This window comes from Pygocentrus nattereri, chromosome 3, assembly GCF_015220715.1.
Source record: "Pygocentrus nattereri isolate fPygNat1 chromosome 3, fPygNat1.pri, whole genome shotgun sequence".
NCBI classification, from domain to species: domain Eukaryota; kingdom Metazoa; phylum Chordata; class Actinopteri; order Characiformes; family Serrasalmidae; genus Pygocentrus; species Pygocentrus nattereri.
The window spans coordinates 12,717,348-12,739,910 of record NC_051213.1 but is presented as its reverse complement, the minus strand read 5'-3'; the positions used below and the strand labels follow the sequence as shown (position 1 = coordinate 12,739,910).

Genomic DNA, 22,563 nt, shown 5'->3' with positions numbered 1-22,563 from the left:
TAGTGTGGCTAACAAGTACTGCAAGTGTGTAACCCAAAACCCTTTGAGCAGTAGCTCTAGTGCAAAACTTAAGAAATAAACTTCAGACACCACATGTCTTGGTTGATCGACTACATCAGAAGTAAGGGAATCTGTGTAAATTTGATATTTTGGTGAACCTTCCTTTAGGCCTTAGATTTACAGCAGATGATTCACATTGAAACTACATGAGCTGTGATCCTGCCCTGAGTATGGTCAAAACGTGAGAAAGCTTAAGCTTCCTTATTTGTGTAATGAGTAAGATGTGAGTAAGCATTTCTGTAAATCAAGTTAGAGGGAATGAATGGAGCAATTGTTTTTTCCTTACACCTTGCAGTGGATATGGGGCAGATTGGGGGGGGGGGGGGGGGGGGGGGTGGAGATCAGAAGACCGAGGTGATGATCTCTATGCTCTGATGCTTTTGTCTGACAGTTGTAGCAGTAACACCATTGCTTTATCCCTCCAAATGTAAGCTGAAATGAGTCCGTTCAATATAGAGAATGCTTGTGGATTGTTGGAGATATATATATATATATATATATATATATATATATATATATAATATAATGGATACATTGTGAAAGTTCTGGGCTTAGTGTTGTATTTCCACTATTGTTCATCATGTGTTGTTGACAGTTTCTGGTGGAAAAGGAGACCTTTTGTCAAGAACAGACACATTATAGCATCTAACATGTCTAAACAAGCTATACGTGTTGAAAGCTTTCTGAAAAAAATAAACAAACCATCCAGATGTAGACAGGAGGAAAAAACCTGATGCATCAGAAAATGTTTAACTTTATCCTGTAACGTGAGTTTCGTGCTCACTACAGCAGTTTCTGCACAGCTTTGGCTGCAGGTAATTTAGATTCAGACTGGGACAGCACTGTATTACTGGGGAACTTTAGTAGGTATGCACTGTTTTGCCATAACATTTAAGCATCCTATTAGTCAAAATGGCTTTTGCTCTTTCCTGAGGTCAGGATGATGATTACTAAATGCCTGTACTGCAATAAACGTGTGGTTATGTCTGTGACTGACCTCCTGTGCAGTTCAGATACCAATATTTTGCCATTCAGTGCTTTGGGCATCTGACCAATTTGATGCTAAAGTTTTACATCAGGTCAAATTCATTATGAATGTTATATACTTTAGTAACTTCGAAGTGCAAAACATCTCTGTATTTTTGCCTTATGAAAACTGTTCTTGAACTTTGTTATGCTTTAGGCACGAATTGTGGTCACTCCATTCTGCCCCCTACTGGTACGCTACAGAACCTCTTCAGCAAGTCACCGTTTCATGTCCAAATTTTTATCCTTTTTCCTGAGTAAACTGTAATGACATCAGCGAAACCGCAAAACTTAGTCCCTTAAATAAGACGACAATCTAATGCCTCAGAGTACACAAAACATGCTTTGCTGATGACATACACACACTGGAAATGTGGAGTTGATCAGAAAACCTCATATGGATCCTATTTAGTGAAGATCCTCAGCCAAGAGGTAGCAAAGACTGAGCTATCAGGGCTTCAGCTTGAAGTGAAACTTTTAACCATAAAACAGCCTCCTGAGAGTTTTTTCTCTTCCTATATAGAGAACAGCAGAACTCTGGTAAGTCTACCTCCTCATAACCATCTGATCCATTCAGGTATTTCCTATATAACATTTACAAAAGTTGAATATTTTTTTAGATTTATTTATTTGACAAGCAGCAGAATCATGTTTGTCTCTTATTTGTTTACTTTTCTTTACATTTTGAAAGTAAATACAATTATCAGTATAACGGTTTTATTACAATATTTTTTCCTCTTACTTTGATACATTTAAAAAAAGAAAAACACACGACAACTGCAAACGTGAGAAAAGAAAGCATGGTTGTTTTTCTCAGACACTTTGTTTTCTTTAAAACTCTGACACATCTCAGCACATCCGTTCGCTCTCTTGGTTTCTCTGGTTACGATTACATCGTCTAAAAATGTATTATCAGCTCTCACTTGAATAGCTATAGGCATTTTTCTTTTTTCATTTTCGTTGACGCACTGGGCGTGGCACTGGTGATGTTGTAAACAGCATAAAATCAGAAAGGGTGGGCTGGAGGGGAGGTGGGGGGTGTTGATGGCTGCCTGGTTGTTTGGAGGCCCCTCCCCCCCTCCAAAGATGGAGGCACAGTCCCGCTTCATCCCGCAGGGAGAGAGCCTGAGCCAGCCACAGCCAAAAATAAAGACATGGTTTGCAGTCCGACCGCAGAGTGACATTTGTTTTAGGCGACGTAGCTGTACTCGTCCGCAGACGTCTGGCTTCGCTCTATGTACTGCTTGTCGATAAGCACCTCGATACACTTCTTGATCATGCTGATACTGGGATTGAATCGGGCTTTTGACTGGTTGATCACCTTGGAGAGAAAAAAAAAAAACACTGATAAGGTACATACGTTAGGCCAAATTCATCCTCTTGGCACAAACAGTATAAAACATTAAATCACAGCAAATCTGAGAACTAGAGATGAGCAATGTGGCAATGTCATTATTATGATAAATGACATAACATGTTTTTCCTCAGCATATTGTGGGAATGATCTGTACTTAAACAGCACTGACTAACTGCATGTTTCATTACACAGCGGCTTAGAAGAGGCTTCCAGGTGTCAGAAATTTTTCCCTTTTGAATATATTTTGTGTAAATGCTGAGATTGCAACTTAAAACCCTGAATTACCAGGAGTCAAAGATAACTGTCCCTGTTTAACTGGAAATCATTTTGTGCAGCAGTTATAATGTTAAATAAAACTGTTATTTCTTTAGTTTTTTTTTAACATGGCACTACTGCCACACTGTGTATATTCTAACAAATCAACCATAATAAAAAAAAAAAAAACTGCGACATTCATCGGGAAAATATCTTCAAGTATCATGAGATTATATTTTGCCATCTCAGTCCACCTCCACAAGTACAATCTTTTCCAACACATTTGCTTTCCAGATTATGCAATTATGAACTTCCAATGCTATCTCTATTAGGAGACCATATGAAGGCCTATTATCTTCTTTCCAACCCTGCAAAAAGACTACAGAAACATTATGTGTGTATAGGTAAGACATTTCGAAACATTCAAACGCTAATGGAATTCAGCCAGTTCTCTACATGTACCAAAATGTTTCTCAGTCGTCTTGTTTACTCCAGAACAGGGAAGAGTGAAGGCGAGGAAGGTGAGGCCCAGTTTTCCATTTAGCTCTCTGGGGAACAGCCTGCAGCAAGCAGGAAAACTGCCTTAATGTGGTACAAGAATGTGAGGTGGGTGGGAATCCAGTAAATCAATCCTGTGTGCATGTGCACCCACATGGTAATAACACCAACTACTGTGTGTGCATGCTTTCCAGAAGTGTGACCATGCAAAGATACTTTACTATCTGTTAAGAAACACTACAACATTGGCATACAGGTTTGATTCCTGATTCTTGGTGTACTCGATCCACTTCTCATCAGCACACTTGATTTAATTTAATTAAGGCTTGATTAGATAAACCATGTTTTGGATGCTAACTGTAAATACTGGGCTTCCTTGAGGAGAGGTTTGGAAATGGCTAAGCGATGACCTAAGACATATGCAAAGTACTGTAGGTGTCCTGCTGTACAATACTATAGAAGTATAGGAGTCTTGGCACATGCACAGTTTTGTTTTTTTGGATGCTTGTGCATGTGATGTTCTTAAAGACATGTGTGGCCTACAGGCAAGTCATGACAGTGGTCCATAATAGAGACCTCCACTGTAGCCCTTTCAGAGTTGTCCTATCTCACTCTGCAGGAATTCAGCTTCAGGACACTCCACAAAATAGCCTCAGGCCCAAACCCACAGTAGAAAAGCAGTGAAAAGTACTGCATTAAAAATATGCTATGTAAATTGAGATGTTATATTTAGTGAGACCATCAGGACAGTAAGGTTAATTCCTACAACTACTTGGACAAGACTGACTGTTTAAGAGAGAGAGTGCTGTAAGAGAGTTGAAATACAATATTTAATGTAAGAGCTGTAAATATCAAATGCTTATTTTGTTCTCTGAGAAAACTAATACTTTATTCTGAGTGCCAAAATGTGATTCTATGTCATTGTAATTCTATTTTCAGTTTTCCTATGCTGTCCCTGTATACACAAACTTTACTGATACAGAGAAAGAGAAGGACTTACTTCTTGTATGAGGGCATTGTGTCTCAGAACTTTCCTGGCTTTCATAATCCTCACTATAGCAGCCTGTAAATACATTTTCCTGTCTTCGTCCACGGCACTCCTTGTCTGTTCCAACTCCTAATGTACAAAGACAGATCCAGTCATGTAAAAAGCTTAATATGTCAGAGACAGCATTTCATCACCACCATATCAAAACTTTGTAACCTCCTAACATCTTTGTTGAGGCCCTTTTACATTGTGTGAACATTTCATGACAAATCGACCACTGGAAATGGTCCTAAATTACTCATAAGAAAACGTCACTGCATTAACATACGTCAAAATTAAACTGCTTCTTACTTCTCTACCATTTCAGAGATACAAGGTTCTACAACAACAGTGATGATATATGGGATGGTTTTGCCAGTGCTCCAAGTGCTGTGCTGTACCTGTGGTGTGTCCCGCTGCATTGACGTAGTAATCTTAAACTTGGTTCTTTTACTAGTGAAACTCATATTTAGTGAAAAAGTGGACTCGGCCTCAATTTCTTCCTGGAAAAGTAAAGGGAGTCATATTAGAACCTCATTCAATAGGTATGCAGCTAATGCAACTCAAATAAACTGTGGAAGAAAAAAGGGGAAAAAAACACAATGTACAAAAACATGTTTGTACATACCCAAAATCACAACCAACTAGGGGTGTGAATCTTTAGGCACTTCAAGATTCAATTATGAATCAGAGGGCTGCTATGCGATTACAAAACGATTATTGATGCATCTTGATGCATCATTTTTTTCTATATAGGATTTCTATTTTCCTACTGTCTGTGGACTGGGCAGTTTTAAAGCAAAGTCTCTGTAATGATTCATAACGCATTTACTTCCAATATATTTTAATAATAAATCAAATCAAAGTGATGTGGCAAGTGAACTAGAAGGCTCTCATTCACTGCTCTTGTTAGAAGGCTCCGATTCATGCTCTCATTCACTGCTCTTGTTCGATAAAATGTGCTGTTAGGGTGAAATAAGATCCAGTAGGAGTGGATGTCCATGCAGCACGCTACAGCCATCCTACCATTTTCTTTAGTGATTTTATTAACTTACTTTGATTTTGGTGTCATTGTAGAGAGTGGGGAGGGGAGGGGACTGAATCTCGGCTCCAAAGAGACGAATGGACTCGCATTTATAAGCAGCGCAGTTGGTTTTCTGGTACGTTAAATCTGCAGCGAGAGGCTGTCTCTCTCTAAAAAGTTGCGAAGATGAAGTTGCTTCTCTTTCGAATTTTCCTATTCCACCTTAAATGTTGCAGCAGTTACATTCGGTGCCTCTGGCAGAATTTAAGGTGAAACGGAAAATTTGCATGAGAAGCAGGTGAATGTGAAGCGACTTCAGCTTTGTAAAGGAGTCGAATGTTGAGACATTGTACAAGAAACTGTTCTAGTTTTGAGGGAATGTTTTCCAGTGGAGGTGGGAAGAAAGTGGCTACAGCTAAGGCTTAAAGCAGAGAAAGGTAAGTCTGTGTTTTAGTTTATATTTGTAGTCTATACTAGGATATTAACACATACTGAGACATACTAGTTGTGGCTTCCATGGTGGTTTGACTTTGTTGAAAGGACAAAATGGCTCTTCTTAACATTTGGGTTGCAACTCCTGATCTAACCTGGCTTTTAATGCAGAGGGAGTGTAGTTAACCAAGTAATTTAAATATTTCCTTTAGTGATAAAGAACTTACTTTCTGTGAGTCATGATTGATCATCTTGACATCCAGCAGGGACTTGATGGTCTTCTGCAGCTCCTTCTCACTCATCTGCGTGCTGTCCTGCAGCTCTTTATATCCCACTGTCTCACTGTTGTTGAAGGCCAGCAGCACTGCCATTTGATAGGTAGTAACCATGGCCACGTAGGGCTTGGACAGATAGTTCATCTTAACCTCACCTGCAAGAACGTGAATGATAGGTAAAAAAGTGAAACAGAAAATAAGTCACTGGAACGGCATAAGATATTTTCCAGGTTAGCGACACTTTTTTCAACACATGCACAGAGGGGAGCTTTCAGTGAGTGGCATCATAGAGGAGATGACATTGCCTTGAGCAATTCTGCCAGATGTTATCAACTGAGTTGGTCTTGGCAGCCAAATTCATGTTACATTTCTAAAGAGTGAGTCAACAACAACAGTTCCACAGAAATGGCACTCAAAAGAGGCCTGCACTAAAATGTGTAACATATGACCCACAACATTAAACAAAACAAAACATATAATGTCACTTTCTTATAAGGTGTGACAACATGCTCAGATGGCTGTGGATAGCTTGCTGTGCTAGAGGGGTAGTCCATGTGTTTTTAGGTTTGTACATTATACTGCTGGCTGAAATATCAAAATATAATTATCTGATGTTGAAATTACAGCCTATAATTTAGCTCCCTACTTTTAGCTTGTGCACACACTGACGCGCATGTTAACGTCAACATCACCCACTCTCTCAAATAATGCACTGAGAATATCACCACAGTCTGACACACAGAAGATCAGAAATGTTCTAAACCAATAACAGTATAAACACACAGTTCTATATTAAAGTCCTCAGACAAAACGCTCACTCATTCTATTACTGGTAAGAGGCTCTATGTAAAAGTGTCTAGTAAATAATGTAAAATTAATCAGTGATCAATTTTTAGAATCTGAACCTGTTATTTTTTTACATCAATATCAGCCACAATAAGGTGTTAAATATTTGTTATTGTATAAGCCAAGACATTCCACAGTACTGCATCCTTATCTGCTTTAGCCATAGCCTGGTGAGGTCATCGGTCTCTGGATGCTGTGACTGTGATATGGCAGATTTAAGGAGAACAGCCAATTAGCCTTACTTATTTGACCTGCTTGACATTACGACTACAAAGTCTGCTAATTAAATCCAACACAGAGCGCCATCTACACCCAGCACAGAGACTTTATTCTCCACAAACTACAAGCAGTTTAGAAGCACATTGGAGGAACCTCCCTCTACTCAGTGTAAAATCTCTAAATCTCTGGTCTGGTGTGACAAGATCTGCATTATATTAAGGTCAATGTGGTATCTAATGTTTTTGCAATAAATATTGAGATATTTGTAAAACAGAAAAGGAGACAAGAGGATATGGTAATTCATTCCAGAATGGAGCTAATTATATTTTTAGATATGACAAGAGTGAGTTAAGGAGGGAAGGGGGGAGGGTGATTTTACTGGTCAGGATGCTTACAACACACTATTTTTTAGAGCCTCATATGCATATTGCACACCTCTGTGATATCAGTATTGCAAAGGCTGATGTTGTAATAATGGTCAAGAAATTATACATTGTGCAGCTCTGTAGCCCTAGTGGGTACAGAGTAATGTTTCAAGCTCTTAGTAATGTTATTGTAATCAGGACCTAAGAACAACATGAACCAAATAGAAAAAGAGGGCTTAATGCACTCGAACAGGTTTTAATATCTGTTACACATTAGCTGAGTCTATTTATAGACACTGTACCTGTGCAAAGATAGTGTAGCCAGGTCAGCTTCCTCCCGCTGAAATGCTGATTATAAAACAACTCAAACTGGGGGAAAAAAAAAGACATCATTAGCACAGGTATCCTTCTTATACATCACTATATTTGAACTTTTAAAATGATTTTATTTGATCTGATCCTTGACCAATATAGACAGGACAATGGACCTCACCCACCAACCGATTCACCAACGAAATTTCTTCTTAAAACCTACTTACGCAGTTTTCACGATAATTCTGACAATTACCAGTGTTTTCTTATTTGAGATTTGTTCTTAAGTAAGAACAGAATATATGTGCACTCAAGACCATAAAAGTGGTTCTGTGATTTAAGAACATGTCATGAATCTGAGAGACTTTTCCTTAGGACCTTTCTCAAGAACAAATAAAAAAAAAACTTAAAGATACTGATGAATGAGGCCCAATGTTATTACTGCCTATTTATAAAACATGTTAAGAACTCACCATTTGTACACTCTTCTCCAATTCCTGAGGGATGGCAAATGTGGAGGAGGGGACCTGTGTGAGAGGCCATGCTCCCGCCTGCAGTTCAGACACGGACACACACACGGCACAATTACATCTGAAAATCCCCTGTCTCTCAAAACGGCAAGACTTTAAGCTTAAACTTGTCTGAATTTGTCTGCCTTTGACTAAACCGTATCGGGGCTACAGCATGTCAAATTATCTGTACTTTATGCTTCATGAGCCCATTTCAAACAATAACTTCTCAATCCCAGAACATATTTTCCCTCTAGCTCTACATGTTTCTGTGTGGTCTCTTGGTCTCTCACCTGTAACACATAGATCTGAAAACTGATCCCCAGGTCCACCACTATCTCCTGGGTTTTGATGAAGTTGTTGAACTTGTTGTTGAGGTCGGCACTAACACTCATGTCAGTGTACATTCTATGCAGCTTGCTTGTGAACTCATAGCCACATGCTTGCTGCAAGGCAAAGGATAGAGAAAAATAGTAAGAAAAAAAAGAGAGAAACAAAAAGGGAACAGTTTGCACACTTTCATCAGAAGAAGCCTTTCATTTCTAACGCTGATTAGACGTAATGACAGCTGTTGTGCAGCACTGGGAGAGAGGAGAGGACCGGTGATTACTGCTGAGTCACATCTGTGCACTACTTTTATAGTCAATGAGTGTAGAGTCACATGCCACTTCAAAGAGACATACAGTGCAAGACGAGACTTCTGTTTTACCTTTAATTTGTTGATCATGGCTTCCTCTGAGTCCATGGACAAGGAAAGCCCATGTATTAATCTTTTTGCAAGCATTCTTGCATAAAACTGAGAGACAGAGAGAGAGAAGAAAAGTTACTTTACCTCCGAAGCGTATGAAATCAGAACAACTAATTATTCAATATTCAAACTGAGACAGACTTGGCCATTCATGTGCCAAGCCCTCTTTCCTGCCGAGCTTACCTTTTGAAAGACGTCTTTGTCATCGATGTACTTGAAGACAGTGATGAAGCTTGTCAGCTTGTCCTCCACCTCATTCTCCGTCATGCCCTTTGCCGACTTCTTTAGCAGATTGTCACAGTACTTGGCAAGCTGTAACACAGTGCAATGAGAAAAAAAATACGTAGCAATCAGTGCTGCACACTTAAAAGAAATCATGCGTATCAGCATGAAACGCTGTATTATTCTGTAATGAAATATTGTTGAGTAGCAGACACACCAGTTCAGGCGCTTTACAGATGGATTTGGGCTCTCTGTAGTTTACTACTGATGTCAAAGCCTGAAACAGAGATATTCATTAAAACCATAAGTCATGGTTTCATCTATTAACTAGCTACAATGCCTGTACAAGTAAAACCAAACCAACAGCATCTGACACTCTGATGCCATCTGCTGGACTAAAAGTATGTAAAACATGCACCATCTATATGTTCACCTAGAAAACATAATATAAATATTGCCACTACATGCTTTTCACAACCATATCATGTTTACAAAAAAAAAACAAAAAAAAAACATTGAAGATATAGTCAATGTATGTGTATTCTCATTTAGTTACCCAGCAGTCTCAGATAGGATTAACTAGATGTAACTTCAGATTAAGGACAAGACTGCACATGCTGGGGAGCCAAGACTGCACAAACTTGTAAATCGTACAAGCTAGCACTGGATGATGGCCCTCTATGAGATTTATGTAATGTTTTATCAAAGCCACAAATATTTCTACATACTTTTCCAGGAAAAACTTTGAATAATCAGAGATGCTGTGTACCTTGTCAAGTGCGCTCATGAAGTGCTGGTCGCCATTCAACACTGTGTTGATCAACTGGACAAATTTACTATGAACCTCCAACACAGACTCCACAAACTGGGTTGGCATCTGCAGCAAAAAGGGTAATAGGAGAAGCACAGTGAAGTGCAAACAAAATCAGAAAATAATACATAATCCTTTCTTTATTCAACAAGTTATAAGGCCACACAAAATAATTGTCCACGACTAAATTACAGGAAACCAACTTCTATGCAGAGTAACGGAGCAATTATCCTGGATTTCCAGGTGACATTAATAGCTGGACAAGCAGCAGCACTGCAGTTGTTCTTCCTAGCGACTGCATAATTTGTTTCCACAGAAAAATATTTTGACAATTTGTTAATTCCGAAAAAATAAATTATCCATGAATTTTGTTTAATAAACCCATTTGTACATTTTTAATTCAGTTTTTCATTATCAAAAAGATTTTAGAGTACTTACGGTGGCTACTTGAAGTACACAACACAGACTCATATATGGCAGTTTTTACATGTTTATAAAAACTACAAATATAAATTTCTTGCACAAAATACTATAATTGATACCACAAATTATGGAAAACGTCTATGAACAGCTGATTAACTATTCTAACATAATATTCAATATTAAACAAAAATGGGTCAGTAGAAACAAAAATGCTCAGAAATAAATTCAAATGTATTCATTTATAGACAAACTTACATTTTCCTGAGAGAGGTTACTGGTGGCTTTGAGCCCCTCGTCGTGAATGTGCACCTGCAGCTCCTGTATCATGTGAGGTAAGCCATTGGACACAGCCCGCAGCAGCGTGTACATGTTCGCCATGTCTGAAAACGAGCCAGCACAAGCCACAAGTCAAATCCCCAGATCCAGCAATGAAAAACAGGGCTCTGGGCTCCGACACAATCATACTGTTCAGAGTAAACACTGGTTCACAACCACTGTCACAACAACAAATACCGCTGCTGAGAGTCATAGTTTGCAACAGCAGTTATACACACCCTCACTGAATCATCACCCTTATGCACAACACTCCTCTGCCGCTGAATGTCTTCAGACATGATGAACAACAGCCTTAGGAAGATCAACCAACATTATTTAAAAGACAGTGAGTAGCTAAGTCAATGTAGAGTATTATTTAAATACTTCTGATACAGTCTTATGCAAAAGTTTGGGCACCCATGGTCTGATTACATGCTTAGCTCATTTTGGAAGTATGTTAATATATTCTCTAAAATGCACGCAATAAAAAATAATGGGTAATTTCTATTAACTTGGTGAATTGTACATATAGGAGAAAATTAAATTCTGGGCATATGCCAGAATGTTAACATTTAGCAAAAAAAAAAAAAATAGAAATCTTAGAGATTTTCAGAAAAATGTCATATTTAGTTTTTTTCTCTGTAAAAGATGTGTTTTTAATTAGAAAATAAACAACACATTGTAATTTGACCAAGGGTACACTAACTAACATAAGCATAAGGCTGTACATGGCCACAACTCTGACTAAACATCCGTTCACATCCAGGATAAAACTTTATATAGTCTTCAATATTTTAAGCTTCACTGCAGAGTTCCTATTGGCTCTACATTATCAAGTATTCATTACAAATTCCTGCTTCTGCCTTCTAAAGCCTTGAATGTCCTTGTTCCTGTTTATCCATCTCAGTTTCTCCATAATTCTTCTGACAGTGGAGGCTGTCATGTAGTGTAATGGACCCAAAGCACTGAAATGCACTACCTCAAGTATTCCAACACTAAAGAGCCATTAAAGAGTATGTTATCTTATTGATAAGGATATTGATCGCTGGCTGTTTTCATACAGAGAGTATTATCCTCACGAGGATGCAGTACCCTTGACATTTCACCTGACATTTTACATGTATTTGGAAAACAGAGATACTTATGTCTGAATACTTTATATCTATTATAGCTCCATTTTTAATGTGATCGTGCCATCAAATTGGGTTGGGAGTGGGAGATTCTCTGTGATTTTTGTGTGACAGACTTCAAAGGATGAAAGTTAATAATTTAATATCCACCACAACAGTACTGAGCATAGGACCACACCACGGATGGGTTTTGAGCCCGTTGCTTTATTGCCAATGTACAGACTATTGTCAGGCACATAGTGACACCAGTGTAATTATTAAATGATACCTCAGTAATTGCCTTCATCACTTTGGAGGATAAAAACAAGCACAGGAGATAGTGGGTTAAGATGAATGGCACGCTACCACCAATCCTGTGTGAATGTTAATGAAACAAAATAAATAAATAAAATGTTAATAAAATAAAATACAGTTGATTTTAGGAAATGTGGATCACATCTGAAGCTAGTTAAAATGAACATGAAGGCGGTAGAAATAGCAGATTGTTATCGATTTTTGGGAGTTGAGATTTCAGCTGATCATTGATCAATGATTTTCATTTATTATGAAAGCTTACAATTGTCTAAGGACATTAAATAAAGGTGGGTTTGAGCATGAACATTTTAAGAAATATGTAACCTATGTTAACCTATTCTGTGGTTAACGATACAGGAGTCTGAACTGTTCTGGACACAAAGTGAGTAGCTGCACACAGAGAATTATTTGAGCTGCTTTTCCTCCACAAAGAATCTCTGTACATAGATAGAGTTCATTCACAAAAACAAAACATTGTGGGGGGATTGGAAATCACCCTGCAATTGAGATGTCTGTTCTTTTACATTCTGGGAGATGATAAATAACTATCATCACACTAATTAGTGTTGTGTGAAGGTTAAATGCTTTAAATTGATTTATGGATGATTAGTGACTGTATGCAGGTGTATATACACTATATTGCCAAAAGTATTCGTATAATGTCAGCCCACCCTTTGCAGCTACAACAGCTTCAACTCTTCTGGGAAGGCTTTCCACAAGATTTTAGGAGTGTGTTTATGGGAATTTTTGACCATTCTTCCAGAAGTGCATTTGTGAGGTAAGACATTGATGTTGGACGAGAAGGCCTGGCTCGCAGTCTCCGCTCTTATTCATTCCAAAGGTGTTCTATCGGATTGAGGTCAGGACTCTGTGCAGGCCAGTCAAGTTTTTCCACACCAAACTTGCTCATCCATGTCTTTATGAACCTTGCTTTGTGCACTGGTGCACAGTCATGTTGGAACAAGAAGGGGCCATCCCCCAACTGTTCCCACAAAGTTGGGAGCATGAAATTGTCCAAAAAAATATCCCAACTCCTCAAAAACTACCCCACACCATAATCCCCCCTCCACCAAACTTTACACTTGGCACAATGCAGTCAGACAATTACGGTTCTCCTGGCAACTGCCAAACCGAGACTCGTCCATCAGATTGCAAGACGGATTTCATCACTCCAGAGAACACGTCTACACTGCTCTAGAGTCCAGTGGCGGCTCTATATACCACTGCATTCACCGCTTTGCATTGCGCTTGGTGATGTAAAGCTTGGATGCAGAGGCTCGGCCATGGAAACCCATTCCATTAAGCTCTCTACACAGTGTTTTTGAGCTAATCTGAAGGCCACATGAAGTTTGGAGGTCTGTAGCGATTGACTCTGCAGAAAGTTGGTGACCTCTGCACACTATGCGCACCTCAGCATCCACTGACACCGCTTTGTCATTTTACGTGGCCTACCACTTCGTGGCTGAGTTGCTGTCGTTCCCAATCGCTTCCACTTTGTTATAATACTACTGACAGTTGACTGTGGAATATTTAGTAGCGAGGAAACTTCACGACTGTTGCACAGGTGGCATCCTATCATGGTACCACACTGGAATTCACTGAGCTCCTGAGAGCAACCCATTCTTTCACAAATGTTTGTAGAAGCAGTCTGCCTGCCTACATGGTTTTATAGACCTTGGCCATGGAAGTGATTGGAACACCTAAATTCAATTATTTGGATGGGTGAGTGAATACTTTAGGCAATATAGTGTATGTGTGAGCTCCTTTTTTCTGAGTGAGCTGGACAATTAAAAAGAAAACTATAAATGAAAATAAAGCAGAAAAGAACATTAACAATCACAATAACCACGTTTACATGCACACACTAGTTATTCTAAGAAATTGGACCTAACCTAGATGCTTATATAAGTGGTACAATTATAGTAATAGTTGTACAATTATTATAGTAATGCAAACAGCCCCTTCATGATGCACCTGATTTTAACCATGAGTTTCCTTCCTTTGTAAACATACAGTGCAATGATTGCTATGAATGCTATTCCTGCAGTAGTTATGCAATTACTGATAAATCCCATGTTCGAAGTGTTTCTTATTTATGGTTATATGCAAAACTAAACTGCAGCAATCACAACTTTTAGCTGTTATTTGGATGTCACAAAGATGTAATAGATAGTGTATAAATAGTACTTCACAAGATGATGAGAAATATCACAAAGGTATGTATGCATAAGGGTCAATGAAGTGACCCAAGCCGTTATATATCAAATAGACCAGCCAGCATTGGCCTGGACCACATGTTTTAATTTCTCATGTTTTAAGTTCAAGTAGTCATAGATTCAGGAAAACTATTGATATGCATGCAAATGTATGTACTGTTACAATTCCTGATTAGTTGCAGCTTCATGTGGATTGGACAGATTGTTACACCACATGTTTTAGTATGAGGAAAGTTGTTGTGGCTATGAGAACCGAAGTGTACACACCCTCTCTCTTCTCTTGTCTGACGATGTTCTGGCACTCCCCATGCAGAAACTGCAGGTGGTCGGCCACCATCCTCTGCTGGCATTCGTGAATGACTTTGGCGTAGGAGCTCGGATGCAGGTACTTCCGACATCGCACCTCTTCATCTTTCAACCGCCCTAAAACCTTCAGCAAGAAAACCACAGACAAGAATTATCAACTTCAAACACCTTGTTCAGAGGAAGCTACAAAGTCATGCCAGGAAATACACTTTCAATTCAAGTTCTTAAATCTAGTTCTGTTTATGAATAATAATTTCTTGGAAATTATGATGCACAACACAAAGTACTATCTACATGATATTCTAGTTGGTGGAGAGTGTCATAGCAACAGACAATTCTAGATTAACATATTACAGTGACAAGTCACTCTCATCAACAATCTTCCCCATCTAATCTGATTAAAACAGTTCCAAATGATTCTAGGAGGAGAGACAGAAACCTGCAGGAATACTGGCCTAAGCTTAAGGCTTATTTAACCATGTGGAAAAGTCCTTTTTTTCTCAGGCAGGCTGATCAAAGCCCCACAGGTTGAATAAATGGATTTGGGCTTTACTTTGAAGACATATGTTATACCAGAGGAATTGCATATACAATAAACTAACTAAACAACCAACCAACCAACCAAACAAATAAAAAAGACTTCCAAGTAGATGTCAGGCAGCTAGGAAGAGTAACATGACCTAAAACACAGTGATATTGATAATATTAACCATCACTAGTCCAGGAAAAAATATAAACCAAGAATTTCCACTGAAGCACAGAGCGGCCCTATCTACACAGATTCAAGAAAAAGAAATCTAACAAGAAATCATAGACTTCCTCACCAGCATGACTGTGTCTAATGACACTATTCAACAGCATAGCAGTAGAAACATGACACTAACCTTCATCTTAAAGCCAACAATCAGTATCCTGTAATGTGCTCTGACAGAGGGTGTGAGACTATTTCACCCAAAATAAACAAGCATAAAATGACTTGGACAATTTCCAGACAGTTTTAAAGACTGCTGTACAAGATGTGACTGCATCAGAAAATCTTACATCAACATAATATTTTGAATATGTTTTGGCAAATAACCGCATTATTATGATTGAAATGCATGCTTATGGAAATGCAGACCAGTTCCACTTTTGTTAGTTCAGAAACAAAAGACAATCAACTACTTGAGGTGCTACTGTTCTAGAAGACACAGGTCTTCTTACCTTTTCCATATACTGAGAACAGTTGGACTCCTGCAGTAGGTTGGAGGCTTCTTGCTTGTAATACTCGCCCGTTTTTGTCAGAAATGGCCCTTCAAATATCTCCTGATAAAACTAGAATGCAGGAACAGAGGGAGTGGTTCTCAAGTAAGTTGTAAGTGTGCTGAAGCACATACAGACAAGACAGAGATTTTCATACTTTGCCTCTCTTTAGTATCATAGTAATAACAACATGCTATTTTAGTTTCATTTGCTTACTCTGACATGCTACTATAGAGTATACAGTGAGAACTATATGTCTAAATATCAAACTAACACAGAAACATACAGGGCCACTTTTGCAGAACCAGATTAAACCTTAGTTTAGTTTAAAAGGAACTTCCAGTAATGATGCACCATTTGCTCTGCAATTTAGTCCAAGACATGTCTTAATCTATGTCCAGGATAGCAACCTATACATACACTATAACGTCACCATTATTTATGTGGTACCCACCTTTAGAGGAAACTTTTTCTTGTACTGTTCAACATGAACAAAGGAGTTGATAACCCCATGGATTACTTTCTGATTTGGATCTTCACCACACCGGTCACTAGGGGTAAAATACATCATTTTAAAATATCAAATTTCACCTGACAGAATCTACAGTAGGCCACAGCTATTCTAAGATGATGAGTTTCAGCATTCGCAAGGACAACTGTACATGAACTCACAAACGCAAAAGTGTTTAAGGTGGTACAGTTTCAATTACATGGTTCAACCTACTTTTTGATTTCTTTCAGAAGCATTCGGATCAGCATGGCTTGAAGAGGCTCGATCATCAGCTTCCTCCACATATCCAGTGCAAGCTGAAATTGTATAACATGATCACAGTGTGTCAAAGGTAATTCTGGTCTCATCTCTGGATGATAATCTAATCTTTGCTAAGTGAGCATCTAGCAGTATTCTGAATTGCAATCTTAAATTAGGCCCTGACATTAATGTCTTTTAACAACATTCACCATTCATTAGAGCATAGTAACTAAATCTTCTTTCAATTGTGTCTTTTTTACCTCTCCAATCTCCATCAATGGTTCATTCATATCGACCCCACCATAGCCATACTGCAGGTCTGCTTCAGTCAGTTTGTTTTTCTTTATAAACTGTGTGTTGAGATACCTAAAGCAAAGCAATCAGTGTAAAAACAGCAGAAAAACAGTGGAAAAAAAAAAAAACAATTGATGTCTCTTCTTTGTCCCCCTGGCACATACACTGTGCTGCATTTCAAGCAATGTCACTGAGTGAAATGGTGAAGATAGGAAACAAGCAACAATCACAATGCTACAATGCACCACTGTTGTCTGTTTGCTTATTTCCACAGCTGCCCAAACTGAACAGGACAGTGACACTGCCAGGAAGCAGACAAGCACTGTGAAGTCCAGTATACTGCACTGGCCTTAACCTTTGACTGTGCCTAGGAGGCACAGATATCTTAGATGAAAATAAAGCAGGAGACTTTTTTAACCAGGAGAGTTAAAAGGGCATTCCAGCCTAAAACTAATGACACAATGTTCTGTAGCACAGCACTACATTCCTTATCAAATTGATGGAATTCAAGATTTTGTATCCTTCCTGCATTTTCATCTATCAGTGTTTTTTTTATTATAAAACTAGCAAGTGTTATGCAGTATGTCATACAGCCACTAGCAATCCCCACAACAGTTTAAAAAAAAAACAAAACAAAAAAACATTGGGGTCATTTCCACTCTGTAAGATAAGTTCATTACATGCAATCTGAAATGTCACTCTACTCTGTCGATATCCGTCAAGAAAACTTGACTACCGCTGAAACACAGACCAAAATCAAGCACTATATGAATGATTCTTGGATAAATAACACTAGAATCAGTATAGAAGGTGTTGATTCCACTACTAATCTGCTTCCAAAAATGGTTATGAAACATCTAAGAAATGTCTGAGACATTACAGCAGATTCCCTTTCAGCTACTGTACATTAAACAGGCTAGTTGTTCTTTAGCGATCTCACAACACATAACCCTCTGCTATAAAAATTAAGCTTTAAAAACTCAAAGCAAAAGTAAACATCTGCCTGTCTTCCAACAGAGTAGGAGTGCTTAAATGTAACTACTGAGCACCAGCTGCTGTTTTGCAGGCCAAAGATCAAGTTTGTACACAACATGAATATTGCCCAATCACTTTTATTTACTGTGAACTGACAAGCAAAGGCTGGATTAAACAAAAAGCTGGAGGATAAAAGGCTTCTTTTCCATGGAAACCAGTCAAGCAACAAAACAAAAAAAAGTCTGGAGAAACTATGGAACCAGCTGGGCATGTTTATTGTGAATCATATATTTCATCATTTTTATAAAAAGTAAAAATGATATGGAAAACAAACACTCTTCAACAATTCTGAGCAATATAAACTGCATTGTCACAAAAAAAGCGCTCAATAAAATAAACTGCATCATGGAGCTCAAGTCCACCTACCTGTACAAGCAATCCATGTAGTCAGCACCCTTACTATACTCCTCCCAGTATCTATGATACATCAGCAGGACTTTCTCCTCAGACTCCAGCACTTTCTGCAAAGAGAGACACACCTCAGCATAACCCCAGTCCGCCCTCTGTGCATGTGAAAAAACACTGTGGATGTGGTTTATCAGAACACATCCACGGGCAGAAACACTGGTCTGACTGCAGACCAGGTGAATGCCATTGACCATGCTTACCTTATACAGCTGACGAACGTGATTTTCCAGAAATATTTTTGTCTCTGTGTATAGCCGTTCACCCAAAGGTTCTGGGTATGCAACACAAAGCGCGTAAATATCACTGATGGCTGTGTTAAAGAAACTTAGGCGGCTGAGACAGTTCAAAAATTGGCACATTTATTACAAATAAGACTAAGCTTGCCATTTTATTATGATGGACGTAGACTAAGAATATAATCAGCAGATTTCAAATTTTGTTGAACTACTTACTCAAATTTTCTGAACACTTTAATGTTGGTTAAATCAATATTGCACAATTACAACCATAACCAAAAATCAAAACATGAATAAATAAAATTTAAAAAAGAAAAGAAAAATGCCCTCATCCATGTCATTGAACTATCTAGTAGTAGCAAGTTAGGGTGCAGTAACTACATTGCAAGTCCAGTGGTACTGATTTGATACAATTAGACACCTGACGCATGCAACCTCCACCAGATGTAAAGCAGGATACGAGAACCGATCATTCCATGTTGCTCTCTCCACGTAGTCCAGCATTACCACAGCCCTGATGGTCGTCAGCAGCTTGTTCCATGTCTCATCAAAATCCACCACCCGTGGCTTTAAGGACATTGTGTGCGGCTTCCACTGCAGACTCCTGGAAGAAGGACAAGATACCAAAAGGCAACGTGCCATGCACTTTACTATCACTAATGTGAAGCACGTAGTTGATTTCATAATCAACAGCGACGTTATATATCCAAAGGTTTGTAGATGCCTGCTCAACCAACGTTTCTTCTGAAATTAAGGGGAACCTGTAACCCTTTGCTGCAGTAAGAGCAACTCTTCCAGGAAGGCTTTACACAGAACACTGCTGTGAGGATTTGACTGCACTCAGCCACAAAAGCATTAGTGAGGACAGATACTGATGAACAGTTCTGGGTCACAACGTCACACCAGCACATCTCAAACATATTGGAATGAGCTCCATCACTCCAGAGATCACAGTTCCACTGCTCTACAGCCCAGGGCTGGAGGGCTTTATGCTCCTCTAGCCGATGCCTAGCATTGGGCATGGTAACCTTAGGCTCATGTGTCGATTCTCCAGGGAATCCTAGTGTATTGGTAATGCTTTTCTATGGTAATTGTCAATGTGTGTGTGCAATCGAACATCTGTGGCAATAGGTGCACCACTGAAGTAACTGAATTTACTATATAAGAGGGGTGTCTAAAGACTTTTGGACATAGTTTTATTTAAAATCTAAATGCACAACAAAACTTGCAATCTTGTTCATTTCATTTTTCATCAAGAACGAAACAGCTCAGAGGGCAGGACGTACTGCAAAATACCTGAATACCTTTGCAATCTTTATAAAGCATATCTGAGCAGAAGCTTGTATTTGAATACATGAGTGTACAGAGATAATAGACAGCCTTGGAGAAGAACCTGCCTGCTTGTTAAAAAAAATAATAATAAATAAAAAAGACAGCTAAGCAGGATAAAAATATAGACCACTGTTTCTTAACCTTGGTCCTGGAGGCCCACTGCCCTGCACTTTTTAGTGTTTTGCTTGCTCCCATCAAACCTGATCAAATTAATCTGCTCGTTAATAGCCCATTACTGAACTGAAGTGGCTGTGATGGCAGGGAAAGCACTAAAATGATCAGGGCAGTGGGCCTGCAACACCACGGCTGAGAAACACCGTAACTGACCAGGTGTAAAAAGTGTCAACAACAACAAGCGACTACAGGACGACTCCGTCCTAACGGTCCGTCAAAACATTAGCATTATTAGCCCAAATGTAGCTTAAGCAATCCGTTAGGCAGCAAATCAGAAAAGCAAAGTGCGAATAATGCGTGAATTCAAGACGTAAATGTGCGCCTGAGGTTTAAAATTGCGCTTAACTTTTTAACCACAGCTAACGAGCCCAACTGAACTGTACAGAGGCCTAGCTAGTTAGCATAGTTAGCCATCCAGCTACTCCCGTGTTACTCTGACATTTCAGTTTCGTTCGCAGAGTTGAAACTACTGATTAAATGAGTTAAATGACTGAGTGTTCACTGAAACAAAAGTATTATGTGAGCCGCTGTTCGCGCAGTGAGGTTATTTAACTGCCCTTTTCAGTCAGGACGCCGAAACCTAAACTCTATCTGAACCGACACTGTCGGCTAGTCGGCTAAACCCCAGCCTAGGGTTAGCTCTCTTTACAGTACAGCCTCATCGCCGCGGCTGGCTTCTCATCTGTAACACTCAACACCGGACTGACGCGGGGGTACATAAACCAGCAGGCACGGACAGAGTGTGGGAGCGTGATTACCTCAGGGCTCGGTGTCAGTGCGCTGAATTAAAGTGAAGTTCCCCCCGCTGCTGTCAAAAAGCCCGATAGCTCTCACTCAGACCATTCCATCGCAGAAACTCAGGGAAGGTAATACTGAATCAGCTGGAGGGGTTGACGAGGAAAATGAAAGCGTGGATCGGAACAAGTCATTAGAGCAAAGGGGCAATATTTGATCAAGAGTGCATTGAAGCGGAAGAGAATTATGGCAAATGTTAAGATCTACGTATTCCGGGGAAAAGAAACGCGTCATAACTTTAATAAGTTTTACAAAGGCCCCTATGTGGTGATGGTGCCGTCTAGATCTACGGTGTCCCGCTACGGACAATAAGCCTGCGAGCGGATCGTGACGCTCGAAGGCCGACTTACACCACTACATGACGTCATTCATTAGAAAACTAGCGAGGGGGACGTTTTCTTTTTCTTTTTACTTGTTTTCTAGCCATTAAAATCATTATTGAAGTACGTTCTTCGTCTGTAGAGCACAGATAGATAGATAGATAGATAGATAGATAGATAGATAGATAGATAGATAGATAGATAGATAGATAGATAGATAGATAGATGTGTGTGTGTGTACATGTGATATATGACTGATATGAATGATTGGTATTAAAAAAAGTATAACAATTAATATTATAATTAGATATGATGGCTGTTAATTAACCCTCAGAAATGTTAAACTGTGAAATTACTTCTTTGACAGAAATAATTCAGCTGGTCAGTGTTATTTTGTGTTTTCAACGGAGCTTGAAGAAAGTGATGGGGTTGAGGAAAAGAAGGCAAGCTTGGCGGAGAGCAGAATAACGGGCCATTATACAACCGCACAAATCAAATTTCATTGTCAATTTAAAATTTGGCTTAATAAACATTCTTTCTTTGTGTGACTGGGTAGGTCTGTGTTCACCTTGTGGCTGTGCCCCCGCAGTAATGAAAAACACACATTAAAGTCTGTAAAGTGCGGAAAAAAATTTAGATGATATGAAAAATTCCTTAGGCTAATTGAAAGGAATAAGTGATTTCAATCATAACTAATCATATTATATGGCTCACTTTGTGTATGTGCAGCTTTCTTCCTCTGTGTGTGTGTGTGTGTGTGTGTGTGTGTGTGTGTGTGTGTGTGTGTGTGTGTGCGCGTGGGTGATGCTGAGTATGTCGCAAATTGTAGTGATCTGTGCCAAGTACGCCCCATCTAGGAGAGGCACACACGCAGAGGAGAACCTGTTCTAAGTGTGAAAAACAGAAAAGCACATACATAGAGACACATAGTTGTAACCATATTGAATTAAAGTAATATATAAAGTGAATAAAGTTTAAAGGCCTAGTCCTGATTGTGGCCTTGGCCTGTGATTTATTTATTTTTTTAATATGAATTGATTTTTTTTAATATATTACTTGCCGATTTGGAAATAACAGTAGAATGTTTGATAAGATAAAATGATGATGATGTTATTAATGATGTGAATAATGATGAGTAAAGATAACTGAAAAAACAATGTAAGGTTGTAAGGTTTGGAAATAAATTGTGTAAACAAGTGGCGTAAAAATCAAAAGATATGAAATATTTGGGAGGGGCAAGGAGGAGTCAGGTAAAGCCTGGGCCAACTCAGATTAACGTTTGTTTGTTGGAAAGCTTTAATCTTAA

The 22,563-nt window shown here is 38.9% G+C and overlaps 1 protein-coding gene across 1 annotated transcript; it reads right to left on the bottom strand.

The window, feature by feature from the left end:
* Nucleotides 1-1,697: 1,697 nt before the first annotated feature.
* On the bottom strand, nt 1,698-21,018 carry cul2 (cullin 2). Its single transcript, XM_017704414.2, has 21 exons — nt 20,901-21,018; nt 19,097-19,240; nt 18,601-18,703; nt 18,359-18,453; nt 16,924-17,029; nt 16,637-16,719; nt 16,367-16,463; nt 15,874-15,984; nt 14,632-14,794; nt 10,665-10,789; nt 9,945-10,052; nt 9,393-9,452; nt 9,137-9,265; nt 8,915-9,001; nt 8,499-8,651; nt 8,170-8,247; nt 7,687-7,753; nt 5,907-6,109; nt 4,625-4,726; nt 4,197-4,313; nt 1,698-2,407 (listed from the first exon to the last, which is right to left on the bottom strand). Exons 2-21 carry the CDS (start codon nt 19,213-19,215, stop codon nt 2,276-2,278), a joined length of 2,238 nt encoding a protein of 745 aa, XP_017559903.1. The 5' UTR covers nt 19,216-19,240; nt 20,901-21,018; the 3' UTR covers nt 1,698-2,275.
* Nucleotides 21,019-22,563: the final 1,545 nt, after the last annotated feature.

Bases quoted from the DNA above. Each gene is read 5' to 3' on its own strand.
- cul2 (XM_017704414.2), bottom strand. From the start codon at position 19,215: ATGTCCTTAAAGCCACGGGTGGTGGATTTTGATGAGACATGGAACAAG. The intron at 7,754-8,169 runs GTGAGTTCTTAA...TTTTTCCCCCAG, and splicing joins TGGAGAAGAGTGTACAAATG to TTTGAGTTGTTTTATAATCA. The intron at 6,110-7,686 runs GTACAGTGTCTA...ACGTTCTTGCAG, and splicing joins GCTACACTATCTTTGCACAG to GTGAGGTTAAGATGAACTAT.